At 18.2% G+C, this 24434-nt stretch overlaps 8 protein-coding genes across 8 annotated transcripts; 4 read left to right on the top strand and 4 right to left on the bottom strand.

Moving 5' to 3' along the window:
- Positions 1-739: 739 nt before the first annotated feature.
- Positions 740-3079, top strand: PAGM (phosphoacetylglucosamine mutase, putative; the record flags this gene model as incomplete). Its single annotated transcript, XM_028676716.1, has 1 exon — positions 740-3079. One exon carries the CDS (start codon positions 740-742, stop codon positions 3077-3079), a length of 2340 nt encoding a protein of 779 aa, XP_028533177.1.
- An 887-nt stretch (positions 3080-3966) lies between these two features.
- On the bottom strand, positions 3967-5691 carry PRELSG_0927100 (transporter, putative; the record flags this gene model as incomplete). Its single annotated transcript, XM_028676715.1, has 1 exon — positions 3967-5691. One exon carries the CDS (start codon positions 5689-5691, stop codon positions 3967-3969), a length of 1725 nt encoding a protein of 574 aa, XP_028533176.1.
- Positions 5692-7346: 1655 nt separating this feature from the next.
- Positions 7347-8234, top strand: UNC50 (UNC-50 protein, putative; the record flags this gene model as incomplete). The annotated part of the gene is made up of 1 exon (XM_028676714.1): positions 7347-8234. The coding sequence occupies one exon, from the start codon at positions 7347-7349 to the stop codon at positions 8232-8234; it is 888 nt and encodes a 295-aa protein (XP_028533175.1).
- An 842-nt stretch (positions 8235-9076) lies between these two features.
- Positions 9077-9910, bottom strand: PRELSG_0926900 (conserved Plasmodium protein, unknown function; the record flags this gene model as incomplete). The annotated part of the gene is made up of 1 exon (XM_028676713.1): positions 9077-9910. One exon carries the CDS (start codon positions 9908-9910, stop codon positions 9077-9079), a length of 834 nt encoding a protein of 277 aa, XP_028533174.1.
- Positions 9911-11221: 1311 nt separating this feature from the next.
- PRELSG_0926800 (conserved Plasmodium protein, unknown function) lies at positions 11222-11758 on the top strand (the record flags this gene model as incomplete). The annotated part of the gene is made up of 1 exon (XM_028676711.1): positions 11222-11758. The coding sequence occupies one exon, from the start codon at positions 11222-11224 to the stop codon at positions 11756-11758; it is 537 nt and encodes a 178-aa protein (XP_028533173.1).
- Positions 11759-13018: 1260 nt separating this feature from the next.
- Positions 13019-16234, bottom strand: PRELSG_0926700 (phosphatidylinositol-4-phosphate 5-kinase, putative; the record flags this gene model as incomplete). The annotated part of the gene is made up of 1 exon (XM_028676710.1): positions 13019-16234. The coding sequence occupies one exon, from the start codon at positions 16232-16234 to the stop codon at positions 13019-13021; it is 3216 nt and encodes a 1071-aa protein (XP_028533172.1).
- A 753-nt stretch (positions 16235-16987) lies between these two features.
- PRELSG_0926600 (A/G-specific adenine glycosylase, putative) lies at positions 16988-19308 on the bottom strand (the record flags this gene model as incomplete). The annotated part of the gene is made up of 5 exons (XM_028676709.1): positions 16988-17101; positions 17288-17344; positions 17437-17511; positions 17634-17696; positions 17911-19308. The coding sequence occupies 5 exons, from the start codon at positions 19306-19308 to the stop codon at positions 16988-16990; spliced, it is 1707 nt and encodes a 568-aa protein (XP_028533171.1).
- Positions 19309-20352: 1044 nt separating this feature from the next.
- On the top strand, positions 20353-22464 carry PRELSG_0926500 (RNA methyltransferase, putative; the record flags this gene model as incomplete). The annotated part of the gene is made up of 1 exon (XM_028676708.1): positions 20353-22464. One exon carries the CDS (start codon positions 20353-20355, stop codon positions 22462-22464), a length of 2112 nt encoding a protein of 703 aa, XP_028533170.1.
- Between the last annotated feature and the right edge of the window lie 1970 nt (positions 22465-24434).

The following is a 24434-nucleotide window of genomic DNA, read 5'->3' as shown; positions in this document are numbered from 1 at the left end:
AATAATTTCATCTAATAATTGTTTTTAATTTTATGAAAAGTTCTCTATATGAATGTAATCCAGGGAAACTTTAAGTTTTTATATATAAATAAATGAAAAAATTAAATTGAATTTTTTTTATGCTGAAGCTTCATAAATTCATTAATATTTTAAAGGTACTATTTTAAATGAAAGAAATTTACTTTAATTACTAAAACTGCAATTTTTTAATAATGGATTTAATTACCTAATATGCTAAAATAAATAAAAGGAAAATTGCAAATATATATGAGTTTCATAGAATATGCTATATTAATCTGATATTATTATGAATTTTATTGTTTAAGATTTTAACCTATACCTCACTTCATTTTTTCGTTTTTATTTTATTTATATTTTATATCATTTTATTTTTATATCAATCTATATTTTATGCCTTTTACCTTTTTTTTTTATTCATATAAATATTCATATAAATATTCATATAATTCATTTTGTTTTTTTTTATATGAACTACCTAGAAAGTCGTTTCTGAAGTAATTGAATCAGATTTTTTTTTTTTTTATTGTTAATGGTTAAAAATAAAATAAGATGTTTTAACATCCTTTAAATTATTTAAAAATAGAAGAAAATTCTTTTATTTTTTTTAATATTATATAATAATATTCTTTTTTTTTTATAAAAAAAACATTGTAGAGTTAAAAATATATATATATAATTTTGTAAAAAAAAAAAAAATTAATGATCAGAATTATGAAATATGAAAAATATTAAAGAGAGCTTATTTTACGTTAAAATAAAACCATGTATTGAAAAGTATTTGCCAAGTTACACTATTGAAGAAAACATAAAATTTGAATCTAGCTTGGAATTTTCTTACGGTAATAGCGGATTTAGAGACAAGTTTGAAACAAAATCTTGTGATTTATTAAATGCTTTAAGTAAAAGTGGAATATTTATAGGAATACTATTTATTAAATATAATTATGAAATAATTAAAAAATATAATATATTGGATCATATTTTAATAAATGAAAAAAAAGAATATTATAATTTTCATAATAAAGAAAATATTAAGTGGAAGAATGTTGGAATGATTATAACAGCTTCTCATAATCCTCATAACGAAAATGGTGTGAAAATTTTAGATTATAAAGGAAAGCAAATTAGTGAATTATATGAACAATATTTAATAGATCTTGTTAATAATCATTTAAGGTATTTAGAGAAAAATAAAAATTGTTCAATTGATGATATATTAGATAATATAATTAATTACATCGCTTACATTTTTGAAAAGGAAACAAATCTTGATATATTTGATAATAAGGTATTCAATAATATAAAAATATTAGATGATATAATATATAATTGTAATATACACAACAAATTAAAAGCAAATGTATGCATAGGTTTTGATACGAGAAATAGTGGATTAACCTTAAATAATATTATTATAGAATCGTTAAATTGTTTAAATATATATAAATGTATAAATAATATGTGTTATATAACAACTCCTTGTTTGCATTTTATTATTAATTTCCTAAATAACATTTTTGATGATGACAAGATAGATACCACTATTATTAAAATTGATGACTACTCCATTCATAAGAAGAAAAATGATTTGGATTACTTAAAACAATTTAAGTTAGAAAATAATAATTTAGTAAGGAATTTATATTATTTAAAAAATAGTAATAATATATCTAATGGAGACGTAAATAAATTGTCTACCTTGGATATAAACAAAGATATTTTAAGTAATAGTAAGTTTCACGATAATTATTTTCATTTATATGCATATAATAGTGACCAATTTTATTTTGATTATTTTATATATTTGTTTGAAGATCTTTATAATTACATAAATGAAGCATTTGATCAAATATTAATAAACAATCGTAAAGAAGAAAAGATATATGTTGACTGTTCAAATGGTGTAGCAAGCTTAAAAATTGACAATTTTAACAGTGTTTTCAAGATTCTAAATAAAAGAATAATTAAAATAAATTATATAAAAGAAGAAGATAATATTTTAAATTTAAATTGTGGTTCTGATTATGTGTACAGCAAAAAAAAACTACCTGTTAATGCTCCTTCACGAGAGATTAATTGTAAATTTTGTACATTCGATGGAGACGCAGATAGGATTCTTTATTTCTTTATAGATGAAAATCAAAATGAGTACAATCATTATACAAATGATCTTATTGGAAAAAATACTTTAAACAATAATTCACTAAACGAAAATAAAATTAAGGATAATAATATTGTTATTTTAGATGGTCCTAAGATTATTTGTTTATTTTTAAATTGTATAATCAAAATATTATTACATATTAAGATAAATAAAAAAGAATTAAATGCAGAGAAGGATATAGAAAAAATAAATATTAATATAATACAAACAGCATATGTAAATACTGCCTCTATACATTATCTCAACAATGTCAAAAAGAAAGTAAATGAGCAAATAGAAATTTTTCAATATATCAATTTAAATATCATATGTACAAAAACAGGAATTAAGCATCTTGATAACATAGCACGAAAATCTTCTATTGGAATTTTTTTTGAGCCAAATGGGCATGGTACTATTTATACAGATATAAACCAGTTGAATGAATGGGCTAAGAAATTATATATAAATAAAGATAAATATTTTATAGCATTAAAAAAATATTTACTTTTTTTTAATCAAACAGCAGGTGATGCTGTAATTGATTTTTTAGCAATTGAATTGTCTTTATCTTTTTTGAATTTAACTATAAAAGAGTGGGATAACTTTTATAAGCCTTTTCCATCTTTATATATAAATATAATGTGTCCAAAATATATTCTGAAAAAATTGAAGACTCATCCACATAATGAACAATATCTAATTGAACCTAAATGCTTGCAACAAAAAATAGATAAAGTAATTAATCAAGTAGGCTCAAAGAATGCTAGATGTTTTATTAGACCATCAGGAACAGAAAGCTTAATTCGTATATTTGCTGAAGCAGAAACATTTACAGAAATGAATGAAATTTTAGAGAAGGTAAAAGAAATTACTTATGAATATTTAAACGAAAACCAAAATTTATATGAATAATTATATATATTTTTCAAAAAAAAAAAAAAATACTTGCCTAAAAAAAAAATAGGTAAAGAATATGCAAAAAAAATATATCATAGTAGATACAAAAATAAATCATCTTAATGAAAAAAAAAAAAAATGAAAATAAAGCATTATAGAAGATTAATAAGTTATAATATATTAAACAGATTAAACAAATAAAGTAGGAAAAGTGGGATATATTTGTTATAAAAATACATCTTTTCCATATTTTTATATATTAAAAAAGAAAAATGGGAGTTTAATTATAATTCATAAATTCAAAATTCAAATTATTTTTTATTATAAGCTATATCAATTTTTATTTTAACAAAATTAAAAATTATTATTTTATTTTTTTTTTTAAAATCTATATAATTATTCTCTTAAAAATCTTATATAGTAGTATCTTTTATTTTGGGAGCAATTTATCATGAATATTGTTATATTTGTTTTATAAAAAGTTCATTATGTTTATTCTAATAAGAATGAATGAAAGTTAAAAATTATTAAATATAACATACAGAAAATTTTTATTATTTTTTTTTTTTATAATATATAATAAAAAATAAAACAAATAAAGTTGATCTTATTTTTTAAAAAGTATTTTTTTATTTTTTAAATGTACATATATGCATTTTTTTTCTTTTTTTCTTAGTTTATTTAATTTTTTTTAAATATATTATTTTCAGTTAATTATTATTTTTTTTTAAATATGTTATTTTCGGTAATTATTTTATTTTATTTTTTTTTTTTTTTTTGTTAATTTAATTTTCTTTAAATATATTATTTTAATTTATTTATTTTTTTTTTTTTAGTATACTTATTAAAAAGTATTGCTTTTATGTACTTTAGATATATTTTATAAATTTTTTTTTTGAATATTACTTTGATATATTTTCATCTCCATACGTAACTTTTTCTCCCTTAATTTTTCTTATAAATACAAGAACAATAGCTAAGGCTATGTTAACACCAATCATACATAAAATAAGTAAATTGATATAAGTAAAATCATAATTGCTATATTTAGCCCATTCAAACAATAGCAAACGAGCAAAAGACATAATACCACAAACAAAATTTAAGAATCCAATGAGAGTTGAATGATATTTTGAACTAAAAGTATAAGATATGAATGTCCACAATTGGCCGTTTGCACAAGCTGAATATAAAGTGTTTGAAATTACCGATATCCATTGGGCTAAACTTGATTTGGAATAACTAAAAGCATACATAGAAAATGCAAAAATTAATTCATAAGCAAACATAATCATAACACCAAATTTGTCTGTTATATTTCCCAATATTACACATGGTATAAAAGAAAATGGTAAAATATAACCAAGTATATCATTTTTATCTTTTGATAAAATATTCTCCACAACACTATAATAGAAAGTGTTATAAATAGCATTTAAAGGCCCATATATCCATAAACATAAAAAGTGAGCACACGTAAAAATATTGAATAAATCCCTAAATGTAGTATATTTAAATAGTTTTAAATTTTTTTTCGAAGTAATACTACTATTATTTGTACTAGCATAATCCTCTAGTTTTTTATTTCCAATCGCTTCTACTTCATTATAATCTCCTTTACTTTGATTAATACTCTCCATTTCTACATCTTCATGTAGATCAACTTTCTGCAATGCATAATCATATTCATTACCCTTTTTTAATATATTTACTTCACCTTTTTCTGTTAAACTTATTTCTTTATTTTTATAATAATTATCAATTTCATATTGCCTAAAATATCTGGTTCTAGGGAAAAGGAAAATAGTTAATATAAAAAAAAATCCAACACTAATGCATATATACCACATCATAAAAGCTTTGAAAGACAAGTTTAGCCCACTTATTATTAAATCGAGAATTGTCATAGTACCTGTAGATAAAGATCCAGCACCCGAAATTATATTAACAATTAAATTTTCATTACCTGGATATAATCCTGATGCATTTAAAGTAGAAAAAGAAGCTAAATCAATACTAGCTGACATAAATATACCTCCAATAACATAAGCATCAAAATTTTCATTTGATACAAGCATTAATATCCATCCAATTAAATTTAAAATATGGCCTAATAACATACTGAATCTTGAACCTAAATAGTCAACTATCAATCCGTTGAAAAATGAAAAGGCAAAATATGCAGAAGAACCAAAAACGAAAATTGTTTGTACTGCTTTATCTTGATCATCGCACACATATCTTTTATCTGGTAATCTATCGTAAGTACCATCAGCATTTTTTTTACATTTCCATATATATGTATCCTCTCTAAATAATAAATTAGATAAATTTGGCCATCCAAAAAATAAACGATTTGTTAAAACAATTAATGCAAAATATACAAATAGTATAACATTTCTATTTATGTTATATGGAGTTTTTTGTTCTGAAGATATTCGCAGTTCTTTTTTTGTTAATTGTTCTTCTAAAGTTGTTGGCATACCATACCCTTTCATTCTAAAGAAATTGAAAGGGTTATATTTGTTTGATTTTGCATTATTTTGTTCTTTTGTGTTAGTTGACTCAGGTATGGTAGTTTTACCTGAATGTGATAAAATTATAGTAGATTTCTTTTTAGAACTCATAGATTATTTATATCATTATTTAATTGTTATAATTTTATAAGAAATCCTAAAATAAATAAATAAATATATATATATACTTATATTTTCTATTTTTTTTTTTTTTTCTTTTTCCCTTTTCAAAAATAAATGTGTATATATATATATGTATTCTTAATAAAAAAAGTCGAAAATTTTAATTTTTTGTTTTATTCTATATTTTAATTATATGATAATATATTTTCTTCTTTTTATTTATTATTTGCACATAAAAGAATTTATGTTGAATAAAAATTTTTTTTTTTAATTTTTATATAATCATTTTGATATTTAATTATGAATATGACTTCACATGAATATCTTTTATTTTAATTCTTTTTTTTTTGTGATTTTTCAATAGTATTTATTGAATATATATATAGTTTATTTCGTGTATATCTGAAATTAATATAATGTATAAGCACCAATGTAAAAATTTTATAAATGTATGAAAAAAAAAATTAAAAGAAAAATTGTTACATTAAGTGAGCATGCAACGCGTAAAAATCATACACATGCTGTATATTATTAACGTATGCGTAATATGTAAACGTAAAACTATAAACCTATATATATATGTACAACTATATATCTATATATTATGTATACAAATGTATATAATTAATATACAAAGGATAAATTATTACGATGTTTTAATGCTAATTATAAGTAATATAACAAATATACTTTATAAAATACCATAATAAAATCATAATAAAATAACGAAACAATATAGTAACATATTATATATTATTATTATATAGAAAGTTTATTTTTTTTTAACTTTTAAAAACTTACTCTTTATCTCAAGTTTCTTGAAAACCACAAAAATATGCTAAAATTAGTAATTTTATTTTTTTTATTAATTAAAAGTATTCTTAAAAATGTTATAGAATAGCTAATGATTGGGGGAAAAAAAAATGGTCAACTTTCAAATTACTTATGTGAGGATATATATATAGCTAATTTTGCACGACTTTTATAAAATTTCAAAAATTTAATGTATTAATGAAAAAAAAAATAAAACCTTTAGGAAAAATTTTATGCTCTTTTTAAAAATATATATAATATCAAACAAATGTTTTATTGAATATAAAAAAAAAAAATATATAACACAAATTAAAATAAGTTTTTAAAAGAAAATTTAATTACATATGATTTAAAAACAAAAACTCAATTATGTTTTATAAAATTTAAAAAAGAATTTAATTTTATTTTATAAAATTTAAAAAAAAAAATTTTCTTTTAATATATGTAATTCTGCTTCATATAAAATAAGGAAATTTTAATTTTATTTTCCTTGAATATTTATATTTTTATTTTATAATGTTTAATAAGAAAATTAAATATAAGAAGGTAAATGTTTTAAAATATAAATTATTGTAAATCTTTCTTTGGCTTAAATAAATATAGAAAGAAATTTAAGAGTAATTTTCATTTCTCGTTCATAATAATTTTTAAAATAAATATAAAATTAGCTGTTTTTCTTTTTTTTTATCTATTTAATATATTAGAAATAAAAATTGTTATTAAAAATTATTATTTTAAAAATTTTATTTATTTATTCTTTTTTATAACTTTTTAATAATACTTTATATTATTAGGCTAATAATACATAAATACTTCCTTCTTTTTTATTAATGTTGCCATTTTATAAGAATGAAGATATTGGAAACGAATTCAAAAAGAAAAAGGGATATAATATTAAAAATATAGAAAAATTAATTAACTCACATAAGCAGTTTAAAAAAAATGTGAAAAAAAAAATATCTTATGATTATATTGCTATATTATTAAATAAAGCGAATTTAGATATTAAGTATAATTATGCCCAAATAGCATATAGTTTATTTTGCCCTTCAAAATTGTATAAATTATTTTTATATAGAAAGCAAAATAAAAATCACTATCATCGTGATGACCCATGTTTTTTTTTTATCTTTTTATTTAATTATCTAATAATTGGATATATATATAGCATAAATTTAATATCAAAAAAACCCAATACAACAAATGATAATTCAAAATATGCAATTTTTACTATTAGAATTTTTTATCCATTACTTATTTTTTTATCTATAGGGATATTAATAACTGTATTAAATTATTTTTATATATTTAAATGTATTAAAAATAAAACCATTGTTGATAATGAAAATAATAATGCATTTGGATCAATAAAAGATTTAAACAAGGAAATTTTACTTTTCTTTGATATGATCTTAAATTGCTCAACAGCTATTCTTATATCATCATTTGTTGTTCCTTATTTTTTTTTACCTATTTTAGCTTATAAAAATTTCCAAATTTTAAGAAAAGTGATCATTACCTTATTAAATATTTTAGATATATTTGCTTGGATACATTATTTATATGTATATAGAATAGGTATGCATGTTATTTTATATAGAAACAACAAACAAAATAGTTATTTATATGCATTTTTTTTTTGTTTTATTTTAATATTTTTTTTTTATCTATCATATAACAATTTAACCTTTGCATTTTTTATCTATAACTTATTTTAATACTTTTTTTTTTTTTTTTGTTTATATATTTTTTTTAATTAAAACTTGTGTCCGAAGAAAATCCTTTACACTGATTTGAATATGATAATGCATAAACAAATTTCTTCAATATTATATTAATTAAAATATGTTTTTAAGATTTCTTTTTTTTTTTTTATTAATTATATTATAATTTAATAGTTTAATTAAAAAAAAAAATTGTTTTTTCAAAAAGTAGTAGTATGTGATCTTTTATTATTTATTTATGCCACTAAAAAACATAAATTGATAATTTTCTTTATTACAATTAATATTAATGAAAAGGAATAACTAACATGTGTTTAATGAAATTAAAAAAAATAATCTTAAAAAGTGAATTATTCTTTATTTTACATTAATCAAAGTTATAAATTATTACATAAACATAAAAAAATATATAAAATATGTGTATATGAAATTATAATCAAAATAATAAATAATATTACAAAAAAACAAGGAATCAAAATTTTCTTTAATTTTTTTTTTTTATTTATAACTATAAAAACAAATTTAAAGAAATATATAAAAAAAATTCAAACACAAAAAAAATAAGAAAAAATTTAAGAACTAAGGGGTACTATATATGTATAATAAGAAGGTGCAATAAAATTAATTCATAATCAAAATTTATTTCATTTGTTAAAATGTGTATGCAATATATATATATGTGTTATTACATTTATTTGTTTTATTTTATATTAAGGGACACTTTTATATATCTATATTTATATTTTAATATTTCTTAGTTTTTTTCTTTTTTTTCATTGATTTTGTTTTCTTAAACATTATATATATATTTATTTATTTTCTTTTTTTTTATTCATTTATTTTTGATTAAATATACCAGTAATTATTAAATAAATAATATATAATAAATTTGTTATGCATTCTGATGAAACATTGAAATTAAGTACTTCAGATTTGCAATTAAAATGTGTTAAAAAATCAAGATAATTTTTTTTTTTTTGAAAAGTGCATATTTCAAAGTTGCCGATTTTTTTTATACAAAAACGTTTTATTACTTGTAGATTTGAAGAAACATCAGAATCCAATGCTTGTAAAGAATCCAATAAAATAAGAAAATAAATTAACCACAAAAAGATGGAAGGGTTATTCTCTTTTTCTGATTCTATATATCTTGTTATGATATCAATGTAATAAATTATTTGCTTATAGTTAATTCCGTAAATATATAAATGAACACATAATGGCTTCGAACAAAAAATTGATATTAAATTTTCATTTTTTTGTAAAGATAGTAATATAGAACAATCAGATGAATTATATTTGGATGTATCGATTATATTTCGATTGTACTTTTTGTGAATATAATTTCTTAAATTCGTTAAATATTCAATAGCTGTTGTTTTCCATTTTAAATTAGTGTTCTTATTATCTGCTTTTTTCTCTAATTCGTAATTTTCTGTATATTTATCTATAATTGTAAAAATTTTATGAATTTTTTCATTGGTATTTAAATCTTCATTTTTATATAATATTGTATTAGCATTTACTGTGCTTGGAATTAAATTCCTTTCATTTTGCATATTTTTTATAAATTCAATAAGTAATTTATTTTCTTCATTAGTTATATCACTTTCGTAAATTTCTTCAATCGAAAAAGCCTCATTTTGTGACAATGAATCATAGTAATGCATTTTAATTATATATGTATATATGCATAAAAATGTGTTTATATTTTTTAGTTTTACTTTTTCTCTTCTTTTTATCTAATATTTTAAGAAAAAAAAATTTTTTAATTGTACCTTTTCTTAAAATATAAAAAAAAAATTATTAAATAAATAGAATACTTTCATAGAATATTAAAAATAAATAAATGCGTACAAATATTTATTATTACATGTATTTTCAAATTAATTTAAATATACTATAGAATAAAAAAAAAAAAATTTTTTTCTGGTGTTCTAAAAATTTTTCATTTTTTCATAAATATATGTTTCTTAAATTTAAATTTTTTAAAAAAAAAAAATTTGAAAAAAGTAATTTTATGAAAAAATATGTAAAAAATTTTCTTAATAAAATTTAGATGGAAATATATTTTTTTTCTTTTTTTTTTTACTTCATATATCTTATATAAAATAAAAAAGAAATATAGTTAACAAATATTTCAATGAATATATATATATGTGAACTCTCATTGAATAATTTTATTTATTATATTCTTCTGTTATTTAATATATATTATATTCTTCTATTATTGAATGATATAATATATTTATAAAAAAACTTCACATAAATATATATTTATATATTTATTATTAAAAAATAATTTATATATATATATACAATTTTTTTAAGGTTATCAATAGATTTTTTTTTTTTTAACTCTTTAAAATTTTTTTTAAGTTTTATTAGTATAATCACTATATATTATTCTATTTTCTTTTACTTTTTTTTTCTTTTTTTTTTTTTTTTTGTAAGACGTATTTAAGAAAATACTGTAAATTAATATATATACTTACATATTTTTTATATTCAATAAAGATTTCATAACTATTAATAATAATGATAATAATATTATTTATGATGTTGATGATTTATTATAACATTTTATTTTATTAATTATTTATACATTTATTAATTTCAGTATTACTGATTACATCAAATATAATTTTTTTTGAATTTTTTTACATCTTTATTGTATGATTTATTTCACATATGTTTTAACTTTTTAAATTATTATTAAAGATTTTTACATAAAAATATACCTTATATTAATCTTATAAGTATTATAGAAGTTATGTTTTTTATGATTCCCTTTTTTTTTTTAATTTTTTTGGTTTTTTAATTACAAAGTTGATTCTTATAATTTAAAATTTATAGCATTAAGAAAAAAAACTTAAAAAAAAAAATTATATATATATATATATATATTTACTTTATTTATAAATGAATATTACTTGAAATATATATATGCATTAAAAAAAATATTTTTTTAAGGATATAAAATGAGCAATAACTTAAATTGTATAAATTACGATTTTAACCAAAAAGTTAAATGGAATTTTTACATAAATTTAAGAGATGTAACAGATTTAAAGGAATTAGACGAATTGCTAAGTGAAGAAGAAAATTGTTATAGGATGAACAATGAAAATAAAATGAAAAGTGTAAATAATATATGTGAAAAAAATTTATTAGGAGAAATAATAAAAGCATATATATTTTGCAAAAGTGTCAAAATAAAGGAAACATGTAATTTGTGCTTAATGTCTTGGATATCAACAAAACAATGTTGGTTTGATTGTGATGAACTATTATTAAATAAATATTTTGAAGGATTATTAGAACCATTAATATTTATTTGCAAAGTATTAAAAGAAAAGGTTATACACCATTTTTATCAAATACCAAAAGAATTATATGTAGTTTTTATAAATAAATTTAAAAAATATTTAAGGATTTATAAAGATAAAGAAATTATATTAAGTATTATTTCATCTGCTTGGGATATATTGCATTCCAAGATATATTCACAAAATTGATCCATTTTTAACTTTTGGAGAAATCTCAAAAGAAAAAATATATATTTTTATTAACAATATTTATTTAAAAAAAATTGATATTATCAATATTCAAATTTTTACATTTATCTGGTCTAATTTTATAATTATATGATATTTCTTTTTAATTAATAAAAAAAAAATTTTTTTTTTTCTTTTGCATTTCACTTTGGCATGTTGTATATTTGATTGCAAATGTTTTACATTTTTAATTATATAATCTATAACAAAAGGAGAAAAAAAATCATTGGATACACGCTTATATATTCTATAAATGTAAAAATGTAACATATAAAAAAAATTATAGTGAAAATATTTTCTTAATTTTTTAGTACTTTATATATTTAAATTAGATCAGACATATATATATATTACATATATGTGTATACATATTTCTTTTATGACATTTTGATTTTTCATTATTTTTTATATATGAAAATATTGTCATAATTATAAATATAATTTCATAAAATTTTTTTCTAAATATTTTTTATGTTTGCCGCTTAGTATTTGTAATTAATTTATTACATAATATTTATTATATTTTATTTTATTTTTTTTAATGAAGGATACTACATATTTATTTATCAAGTTTATATTTAGAAAAAAATTATCATATATATATTGTAATTTGTTTATTTTTTATTTTATTTTTCTTATTTATTTATTTTTCCTATTATATATACTTATATAACAGATGATTCTTCTGATTAACTTTTTTGAAATGTATTATGATTAAATGTTAAAAAACATATATATATATATATATATATATATATATATATATATATATAAATTATTTTATAGTTTATTTATGATTTTCCTTTTTTTTTTTATGAACTTAAAAATTATTGTTTTGATTAACTTATTGTTTTATGTTTTGATATATAAAAAAAAATTAATAATTATCAAAAAAGGAAACTGTTGTAGAACAAATATAATATAAAAAAAAAAGAAGTTTGTATAGAAATTAAAAATCCTTTTCTAATGTTTATTTTTTATTAAATTTCTAGATTTTCCGTTATTGTGCTTTTAAGGAATATAATTTTTCACTAAAAATCAAGTTTATTCCAGTAATATATATATGAGATTCATAAATCGTAAAAACTTAAAATTAATATACATTCTTATTCATTTTATTTTATTTTTTATTATTATTTGGAATGAAAAATTTTAATTACATAAAAAATTTTATTCATTTTCTTTTTGTTCTATTATTAGTAATAATTTATTTCAATTGTATTAATACTCTATTGCTTTATTTTTTTTTTTGTACTTATTGGCCTTGAGAAATTTTCTGAAAAATGATTTTTTTTTTTGTTGAGATTTTACTAAAGGGTTATTTTGTTCAACATTACGATTCTTATCTGATTCAAATATAATATTTTCGTTAGTTGAAAAAGGTGCATTTTTTAATTTTTTCATATTCCATATTAATGAAAAACCCTTTTTTGGTAAATCATAATTTTTTGATTTAATGGGGGCAACTTTATTTTCTCTTTTTTTTTTATGTTTTTTAGGTTCTTTTTCATTTATTATTTTATCATCTTCATATGAACTACTTTCATTAATTTCTTCTTCTTTCAATAGTTTAATTCTTTCTTTTGCTATGATATTTCCCTTCTCTTTTTCTTCTTCTAAGCTTTTACTTTCAATGGTAACTTTATTTTTTATGCTATAGATACTTTTAACAATGTAATTTTTTTCTTCTTTATTACAAATCTTACTTTCATTACTAAGTGCACTTGTAAAATTTTTGCTATCTAGATTTTTACTATTTTTTGTAATAGTATTTTCGTAAAATAAATCGTGATTATTATTGCTATTTTCACCTTTCGTATTACAGTGTGTTTTATTTTCGTTATAATTAATTTTTTCTTTATTACTTTCTGTAAATGATAAATTAATACTACTCATGTTCTTACTTAAAAAAGAACTTGAGTTATTTTTTGTTGAAATAGTAGAATTAGTATTATTTGAATTGCTGTTATTTAGTTTTTTAAGTGCTTTTTTATTTTTTTTTTCATAATCGCTTTTATCAGACAAAGTATTCCTATTGTGCTGAATTAAAGCCTTTTCGTGAAGTGATATTTTATTGTCTATATTTCCTGTAGAAATATAAGACGAATGATTTTTCTGCAACTCTTTTTCATATTCTTCCTCACTTATTTTTTCTTCTTCATCATCCATATCACCTTCACTTTGTTCTTTTTTAAGCTTTTCTTTACTATAAACTTCTTCCTCCTCTTCTTCCACTTCCTCATCCTCGTCCTTTTCTTTCTCATCATCTTCATTTTCTTTGTTGCTACTTTTTTTCTTTTTTTTCTGTTCTTTTTTATCTTGCTCAATATCTGCGTCATAATTTTCTTCTTTACTATTTGATTTCATCAAATAATGTTTTTTTTTTTTTTTTTTTTTTTGTTTATATATATCACTAATAGCAGAAGATGATAAATTATTTAAAAATTTATTAATTACATTATAATTATTGTCATAAAATAATTCAGTTGTATTTTTTTTTTCTATTGACAAATTAGGATTGTTATTTGTTTTATTACTTATGCTTCTTGTTCTATATTTAGAATTTCCACTGGAATATATCCATTTTTTTAATTTTCCATTTTTCCACTTTCCATATTTAAGAATAATATTATTTGAACCATATGTAAATATAGGGTTAAATAAATTTATATCACTTTCATTCATATCATTTAAATTAATTGAATTTAAATATGTCAACAAAAGTTCAATATCTTCAAAATATTTTTCTTTATTATTTTCTAAGCTTACCTCTTCATTATTATCACTAGATGAAAAATTATATTTATTCATATCATTATTATTTACTGAATATTTTTTATAGTTTTTATTTTTAATATGATCATTATTACTATCTAATGAAATATATTTATTATTTTCCTCTTTATCGATTTTATTTATTTTTTTTTTTTCATCTTTTTCTATTTTGTTTGTAATTTTGCTGTTATTATTTATATCTTCAATTTTGTTATTATTTATGTACAATTTCTTCTCATTATCACTATGTAATGATAAATCTTTTTTGTTAGAGGAATATTTTTTAATTGATTTTATGCTTTCATTAAGATTTTGCTTATTTAAATAATCATTAGTAGTAGAACAAAGATAAAACTTTATTTTCTCATAAAATTTATAATTAAATTTAAAGTTATTCAATTTTTTTTTTTTCAATAAGTTAAAATATTTAGAGCACATCTTATAATAATTGATATTTAGTAGGATAATTAGGAAATTATAAAAATCATAGTTATTACACTTTTTCGTAATTCTTTCAAGTAAATCTTTGACCTTTCCTTTGTCAAAGAAAGATTCTTTTGAAAGATTTAATAAAAATTCTTTTTTAATTTTTTGTGTGTTTTTAAAAAAAAGCAGAAATGAATTATTTATATATTTCTCATAATCTTTTAAATGTTTAATCAAAATAAATATCCCATGACCATGTTGCTTATTATTTAACCAATTTCCAAAGTAAATTCTACCATCATTCCACTTATAAATTCCTAATCCTTCCTTTAAATTGTTATTATGAAAACCAACAAATTGTCTATTATCTAACCAAAATATTTCACATTCTCCTTGAATGCAATTATACCTCCACTTTCCAATATAAATTTTACTTCTATTAAAAAAGTAAATACCTCTTTTAAAAAAAGAATTATTTTTTATATTACCAATGTACATAGATTCATTATTCCATATAAAAGCACCAAAGCCATTTTTTTCTCCTTCTGCATAATTTCCTAAAAATACATAATTGTTATTTACATATTCAATTCCTTTTTTATTTTGTTTATCATTTAACCAAAATCCCTTATAAAAAGTACCATCAGGATGTATAAATACGCCGTAATTATTTGCCTTTCCATTTTTCCAGTATCCAATATATTTACTTCTTGAAAAATGAACATACAATCCAAAACCGGTTATTTTATCTTTTTCAAATTCTCCTATATATATACATTGGTCTGGTGTTATTATTATACCCAATCCATTTTTCTCATTTTTTTCACTAACTTCACCTATATATATAACATCTGTGTCAATATATATTATATGTGCTGTATAATTCATAATTAAATATTTTAAAAAAATTAAGCTTGTTACATTTATTTCCTTAAAAAACGTAAGAAAATCTTTCTCATGTTCTTTTATGTACATTAATATTCTTTTAACATTTATAGTACATTTTCTTTCGTTGTTTCCATTTCTTTTTTTTTCTTCTTCATTTTTTATATCTAAGTTCATTATAATGTTTTTATTTTGAAAACGATAAAAATAATTTTCTTCATCATTTTCATATAATTGAGTTTCTAGTTGTTTTAAATCTAAGTCAAAATCATTTAGTGTTATGTCATCTTCACTATTCAATATTTTTAATTTATCATTACTTATTTCTGCGCAGCTACATTTATTTCCCATATTAAAATTTTATTTTTACATTTAATTTTTAAGTATCTTAACTTTTATAAAAATATTCATTGGTAAATTTTTTTTTTTTTTGCAACATAAATTGAAAAAAAGAACATTTGTATATGTTAGCACATGTGTTTAATTACAGTATTTCAAATGAATATAGAAATATTAGCATTATATTATTTATAATTTACTGCTAACTTATTTGCTATTTACATGTATATATTTTCTTTTCTTTTTTTTTTTGTCTAAAAAAAAATTAGCTCTATTATTGTACTAAACTAAAAAATGAATTTTAATTTATACAATTTTCTTATTAAATTTAAAAAATTTTAATAAAAGTTTTATACATATAAATATTTATTTATTAGTAAAATAAAAAAATGGAAATTTTTTTTTTTTTGAGAACAAGAAACAAAAAAAAAATTGTGAGCATTTAAGAAATATTTTAAATCATATTTTTTAGTCCATTAAAAAAAAAAAAAATTTTCTTTTTTTTTAAAAAGTCTTAAGTTTATCATGATAAATAATTTCAAATTTAAAAGAAATTTTTTTTTATATTAATCTTTACACACTAATAAGATCTTGAAGGAAATACTTATAAATAAAAATACTAAATATTGTTGTATCAGGTTATTGTAATATTAAATTACATTAAAAATGGTACATATTTATATAAATTTCTGAAATTAATATTTCTTATATCTTTTTTTAAATTTTTATAAAGAATATTAAAAAAATAAAAAGTATTTCCTACGATTAATTATTCTCTATATAATCTTTATATCTACAACTTAGAGAATTTTTTTTTTCATTCATACTTTTTTTATAATGATCTATTATATGTTGACAAAATGTGTTGTGTGTAAAATCCTGAAAAGAATAAAAAATTAATTTCTATATTAAATATATATTCCTTTTTTTCTTTAAAATTAAGCCAATTAATATGAATACTAATGTATAAACAAATTTAAAAAAAAAAAAAAAATTAAAATTCAGAAAGAATATAAATAAAAAATATAGAATTTATAAACATAAAAATAAATAAGAAAAAGATACCTTGATGTCTTTTAACTTTATCCATGTATATTCTTCTTCGTTCATTGCCATATTTTTCTATGAAATATATGAAAAATTAATAATTAATAATTAATATATAAAAAGATAAAATATAAAAAAAAAAAAAAAACGTTAATAGTTGTCTTTACATATTCCAAAATAGAACATAAATAAATATATGTGTCATATGTTAGATGAGAAAATTTATGTTTAAAATTATTTATCTAAAAAAGAAAAAAAAAATTTTAATTAATAAAATTCATTAAAATACATATCATATAATTATGCAGATAAATTAGTGAAAAATAAAGAAAAAAAAGCAAATACAAAGTGTTTTAATAATTACATATAAAAAGGAATCCTTTTGATCATTGCTTAAATTCAAATTCCTTAGTATACCATTTAAATGCTATGAAAAATGAAAAAAAAGTTATAATTTTTATAAATACATATTTAAGAATTATTAAAAAAAAAAAAAAAATTTTCTTAATATAAAATAAATAATAAAATAAACATGAATTTAACTTTACGCATAATATATGTAATTTATCTAAAAAAATTAAAATAATATAAAAAAGTATTTTAAATTCTTCTTAATATTATTTTGTTTTTTATATTTTTACCAAATGTAATATTTGTTTATCATATTTATCAAGAAGTACAAAAGGAAATAAATAATGCATTGAAAATAAATTAGAATCTTTATTTTTTATCATCAAATAATAATCTAAATTACTATTATCAATGTTATTCAAATCATTTTCATCTATTCTGTTCTCATTATTTTTTTTTTTTATTAACAAAACTAGACATATTTTATCTGTTTTTTTTTTTTTCTTAACTAGAGGAACATTTTTGATTTCTACATTTCTTTCTTTAATACATAACTCACAATCATCAGAATGTTCCATATTAAATAAATTATTTTTCTTATTTCTTTTTAAATAAATAAGACAATTTTTATTTATGGGACAAATATTGCATTGGGGAGAATTGTTACAAATACTAGATCCTAAATCCATTAATGCCTGACTTAAGTCAGAATAATTAGATTCGTCTGAACATAAAATATGACTAACTTTTTCACAATGTTTAGACAAAATGGTAGAATTATAATAATTTATCGTATCAGTAATTCTTGAAAAAATTCTTATAATGTTTGTATCTATACATATGTCTTTTCTATTATATAAATGAATACATATTGCTTTAGATGTATAATTACCAATACCTGGTAATTCTTTTAGTAATTTTAAATCATTTGGAAATATACCATTATATTTTTCCACAACAGTCTTACAACATTCCAATAAATTTTTTGCTCTATTGTAATAACCTAGCCCTTTCCATACTATTAACACTTCATCTAAAGTACTTTTTGATAACTCAAAAATATTTTTCCATTTATCCATCCATTTTAAGTAAAAATTCAAAACAGTGTGCACCTTTGTTTGCTGTAGCATTATTTCACTAATATAAATTTTATATCCTTTTAAACTTAAATTGTCTTTATCTAATAAATAATTATCCACATTTTCATGTTCAGTTTTCTTATTAATGATTAATATATTTTCATTTTTTTTCATATCAAAATTATCACTATTTGATATTAAATTACATAATTTTTTATTATCTTCATTTGCATTTTCTTTTTTCATTTTTTTCAATTTTTGAGAAGCTATATTATCCTGTTCTTTTTTTACTTTTATAACTCTTTTTTCCCTTTTACTATCACATGTTTTCTCGTTTATACTAATATTTTCTATAATATATTTTTTTTTATCATTTTTAATGAAATAATTCAAAATATTATTTTGATTTTTACATTCATTTAACTGAACATTTGTTGTATAAGGCGGGCTGTCATTTCTCCATGGTAATCTACGCCTATATTTATAGTACCATTCCAATAAATTTTTTTTTAATTGAATACTATTTTTTTGTAAAAAATTATAATGATAGTCTGAATGGTAATTTCCATTCTCTTTTATTCTACTGAATTCTTCTTTTTCCTTCTTCATTTTTAACAAAAAGAATTGTTATATATTTTTTTATACTTGTTTTCATGAAAGAAATTATCTTATTAATAAAAATGTTAAAGAACTATAAAAGAATTGCTTACAATACAACCCTCAATTTGATTCTTTTTATTTCTCTTTGCAATTTTTTTTTTTATTATTTTCCAAAAAAAAATAATTCATAATGGAAACTACCATTTAGATCCTATTTTATATTTCTTGGACGAAAAAAAAAATTAAAATATCTTTTTTCTTTTTTTAATATATATATATATTATTAGTAAAATTTACTCAAATTATAATTAAAAGTCTTCATAATTTTATTTCTCCTCATAGTTTAAATTTTTTTAGGAGAATTTTAAAAAAATAAAAAAATAAACAAATTAGAAAAGATACTAATATCCCTTTACTGAAATAGGTAAAAATATATTTGAATACAATTTTTTTACATTTTTAATTAAGTTGTACAAATACAGCAATAGAAAACCAGAAGATTCTTTCATTTTTATATTTATTGATATTTTTTACCTTTTTTTATTATACTACATACATTTTTTTACTATTTTTTATTTATATATTTATTATTTTATAATAGAAATACAAATCTTTATTTTAAATTTATTTTATATACATATATTTTTAAATCTTTTATTTTTTTAAATAATTTATGCTTTTTATGTAATTAATATTTTTTTTATTTTATATTTTTTTTTTTTTTTTTTTTTTTTTTTTTTTTTTTTTCTATTATCTACATTTTGTATTAAAATTCCTTTATTATAATATTTTTATTTAATATTAACAAGTAATATTTTTTATTTACATATATATTTATATTTATACGTAAATTTTTAAAATACATTTTAATTTATTTATAATTAAATTTGTTGTAAACCCATTTTCTTTAAGTAAATTTGAACTTTTTTTAAAATATAAAAAAAAAAAAAATTAAATTTGGAGTGTAAGTTTAAAATAAGGAAGAAATCACTGTTTATTTTTATTTTTATTATTGTTCCTTTTTTTTTTTTAAAGAACTAATTTTTATATTCAATGAATAATTCAGATAGTATCAATAATAATAAATTAAATGATAGTTTGAAAAATAATGAAAATAATGTGAATCACACATTTTCTCTTTTTGAAAATGACAACTTCGAAATAAATAAAAGTGAAGATGAATATGTTTCAATAGAGGACGATATAATAGAAGATGAAAATGAATTAAGTGACGATGAAGGAATAAACTATGATGATGCTATTAGTGATAATATAACCGATGATGATATGAATAATGATTATATGAGTGATGACGAAGATAATTATAAAAAAAAAAGGAACGAACATTATACTGAAAAAGATAATATGTTAAAAATGTCAAAAGAAGAAAAAGAACAAGAAAACGAAATATTTTTGAAAGAAGAAAATGGAATGAATGAAAATATAAAAGAAGAGAAGAACATAGATGTAAATATTATAGGTTTAAAAAAAAGAATGAAAAAAAAATACATAAATAAAAGAGAAAATATATATTATGATGAAATAGGAGTATATAAAAATAATAAAGTTATGAAAAATGAGGATATAGAAGATCGAATGAAATACTTACTATTATTAATAAGTAATGCAAGAAAAAGTAATATAAAACTGGAGAAATCTACAATAATAAAAGAGCTGCTTTTTTATTATTCTTATTATTATGAATATTCAAAGGAAATGATAAAATATTTAAATTATTTATTTGATGTAAAAGAGTTATATCTATTTCTTGAGTTAAATAATATGCCAAAAGAAATACATTTAAGAACGAATACTTTAAAAATAACAAGAAGTAATTTAATAAAAATTTTAAAAAATCAAAATATTTCAGTTGAAGAAGGGGACAAATGGAACAATGTAGGTATTGTACTAAATGACTTAAATTCTAATGTTGGATCATTAAACGAATATTTATATGGATATTATATGATTCAGTCATCTTCTTCTTTTATTCCAGTTTTAGAATTAAATATTCAAGAAAATGATTTAGTATTAGATATGTGTGCAGCACCAGGAGGAAAATGTACTTTCATTTGTGCTATTAAAAAAAATAAAGGAGTTGTATATGCAAATGATATAAATAAATTCAGATGTAAAGCTATAGAAGCACAGGCTTCAAGAATGGGAATAAATAATTTAATAATAACATGCATAGATGCATTAAAAATTCATAAGCATCTCACTTTTCAATTTGATAAAATTTTATTGGATGCTCCTTGTAGTGGTACAGGTGTTGTTAACAAAAATAAAAGTGCTAGAAGAAAATCAATTAAAGAAATAAGAGAATTAGCTCAAAAACAAAGAAAGCTATTAAATAATGCAATTAATCTTTTAAAAAATGGGGGTATTATTGTTTACTCTACATGTAGTATTACTGTTGAAGAAAATGAACAAGTCATAAATTATATATTAAAAAAAAGAGATGTAAATTTATTACCAATAGATATAAATATTGGAGATCCTGGTATAACTCATTATAAAAAAAAACAATTTTCAAGTAAAATATCTTTATGCAAAAGAATTTATTTACATAAACATAACCATGATAATTTCTTTGTTGCAAAACTTATAAAAAGATCAGATGCAATCTTTGATAAAAATAAATCTATTATAAATAAAAAAGAAAAAAATTCAGAAAAAAAGGAGAGCATAAATCTCAAAAAAAGTAGCAAAAAGAATATCAATATTACAAAAGAAAATAGTTCATTCCATAAGAAAAATAAAAAAATGAATCATGATAATCAATTAAATAATAATAAAGAAGTAAAAAAGAGTGTAAAATTTAACAACAAAAAAAAAGAAAAGCATTCTAATAAACTATATGATAAAAAAAAAATAAAGAAAAATCACTTAAATGATAAAAAAAATAAAAAAATCATATTTAAAGAAAAAGAAGAAAATGAAAAAGAAAAAAAAGTAAAAAACAAAAAAAATAAAATATATAATAATAATACTAAAAGTGAAAATAAAAATACTTTATTAAATGAATCAGAACAGATATATTCAAAAAAAGAAAATAGAAAAAATAATAATGCAAAGAATAATTTAAGTATCAAAGATAAAAAAATTCAAAAAAAATTTGTTAAAAATAAAAAGAACATATTAAATAAAAAAAATGTAAATTGAAGATTATTAAAAAAAAAATAAATAGTACAAAAATTATTGTCAAAATCAATGAAATGTAACATTTTTACAGAAAAAAAAAAAATAAATAAAAGAAAAGAAAGCACACATTAAAATTTATATTTTTTTATTTAAAGTAATAAAATTTCGTATTTGCATTAATAAATTTAAAACAAAAAGATTATGCATTATGAGTATATAAATAAAAAAAGGCTCTCTTAATAAAAAAAAATTTTTTTTTTGCATATTTATATATTATACATTTTTAAAATTTAATATTAAAATTTTGTATTATTTTTTTTCTTAAAGCTTTTAACGTCTTATTCTCTTTTCTTGTTAAACTATACAAAATATATTTTTAAATTGTATAATTTATAATTTAGAAAAACTTGTTTGTTTTTTTTTTTTTTTTTCAACATTCCTATAGTGTTTTGTATATATAGCTTAAATTTTCTTACTGTATTTTTTTATCTATATATTTCAAACAAAAAATTGAAATTACATGAATAAGCAAATAAAGTTAGAAAATTTCTCAGAATTATTCTAAATATATTCTTTTCTTATCTTTTTTCATATATAATTAGGAATTCTATACGTTTAAGTTTTTTTTTTTTACATTTGTTTTTATTCTAAATAGTAGATTTATATAGATTTATGTTCTATGTTTTTAATAAAAAATTTATGCTGCAAGGAATATAACCCTTTTAGTAATTAAAGATTTACAAAAAGGATTATAAAGAATAATATCATATACTACAATAGAATGGCTTTTTTTTTTTAAATATTAAAAGACTTATTAAAAATAATTTATTCGAAAATTATTCTTTTTCTTTATTGCACGTTGATTCTCTTATGGTATATATTTATTACACAACTATTAAAGAAACTTTTATGAAATAAACCATTTAACTAATTAACGAAAATTATAGTATTTTTGAATATAAATAACACCTTTAAACTATTTTCAAGATATTAATGTTAAAATTTCTAATACATCTATGTTATTAAAAAAATAAAATAAAAATAAATAAATAAATAAATAAATAAATAAATAAATAAATGAAAACATATTAAGAATAAAAAGGAAAAAGGAGATATAAGAATGAAAAAAGATATTTATGATGCATGTAACTTTAAATTTTTTACATTAGTAATAACATATATATATTTTTATTCTATTTGTTAAAGAATCCAAGAAAAAGTGATGCTCCATACTTCATTTAAAATTTCAATATCTTATCTATTCTATTAAGAAAGGATTATATATTTTATATAAAAAAGTATCAATTCAAAAGAATAACATATTAGATATAATTTATTATGCGGAAAGGGTGCATATATATTTAAGTCAAATAGAAAAAAAAAAAAAAGACTAGAGGTGAAACTTAGAATATCAGATAATCCTTTTTTTATAAAGGAAAAAAAAAAAATACAAGTAAAATAATAAAACAAAAATGACATAAATCAAAAAAATAAAGAAAAAAAATTATAAGAAATATACTTTATATTTTGTCTTTTATGATTTTTTTTTTTTTTTTTTTTTGGATATTTCCAAATTAGGTTGCACCAAACAGAAGTAATATAATATGTGAAAGAAAAAAAAAAAAATGAAATAATTTAAAAGTGAATCAGTTAAAAATTTATGAAATAAAATCTATTTTATATTGTTCCTTTTTTTTTAAAATAGTAAAAGTTTGTATAGATTTCTTTTTTAAAACAAGTATGCTGAGGACAATCCCTTTTCCTTTTTTTTTTTTAAATAAAATGAGTGTTTAAAGTATATATTAGAGTAAAAAAGTAATGCTTACACTTGGATAAGAAAATGTGATGAATTAAAGTCATCTTAGAGCTATCACTCAGGCTATTGATTTTTCTTTATTTTTTGAAAATTGAGAAAAAAAATATGCTTTTTATAGTGAAATAAAACTTATATTCTAATAAGACTATATATGCATTTCTTTTAAAAATATTAT

The sequence above is a fragment of the Plasmodium relictum genome (genome assembly GCF_900005765.1).
Source record: "Plasmodium relictum strain SGS1 genome assembly, chromosome: 9".
In the NCBI taxonomy this organism is placed as follows: Eukaryota; Apicomplexa; class Aconoidasida; order Haemosporida; family Plasmodiidae; genus Plasmodium; species Plasmodium relictum.
The sequence above is the reverse complement of the archived record's forward strand: the minus strand, read 5'-3'. Positions and strand labels throughout refer to the sequence as shown.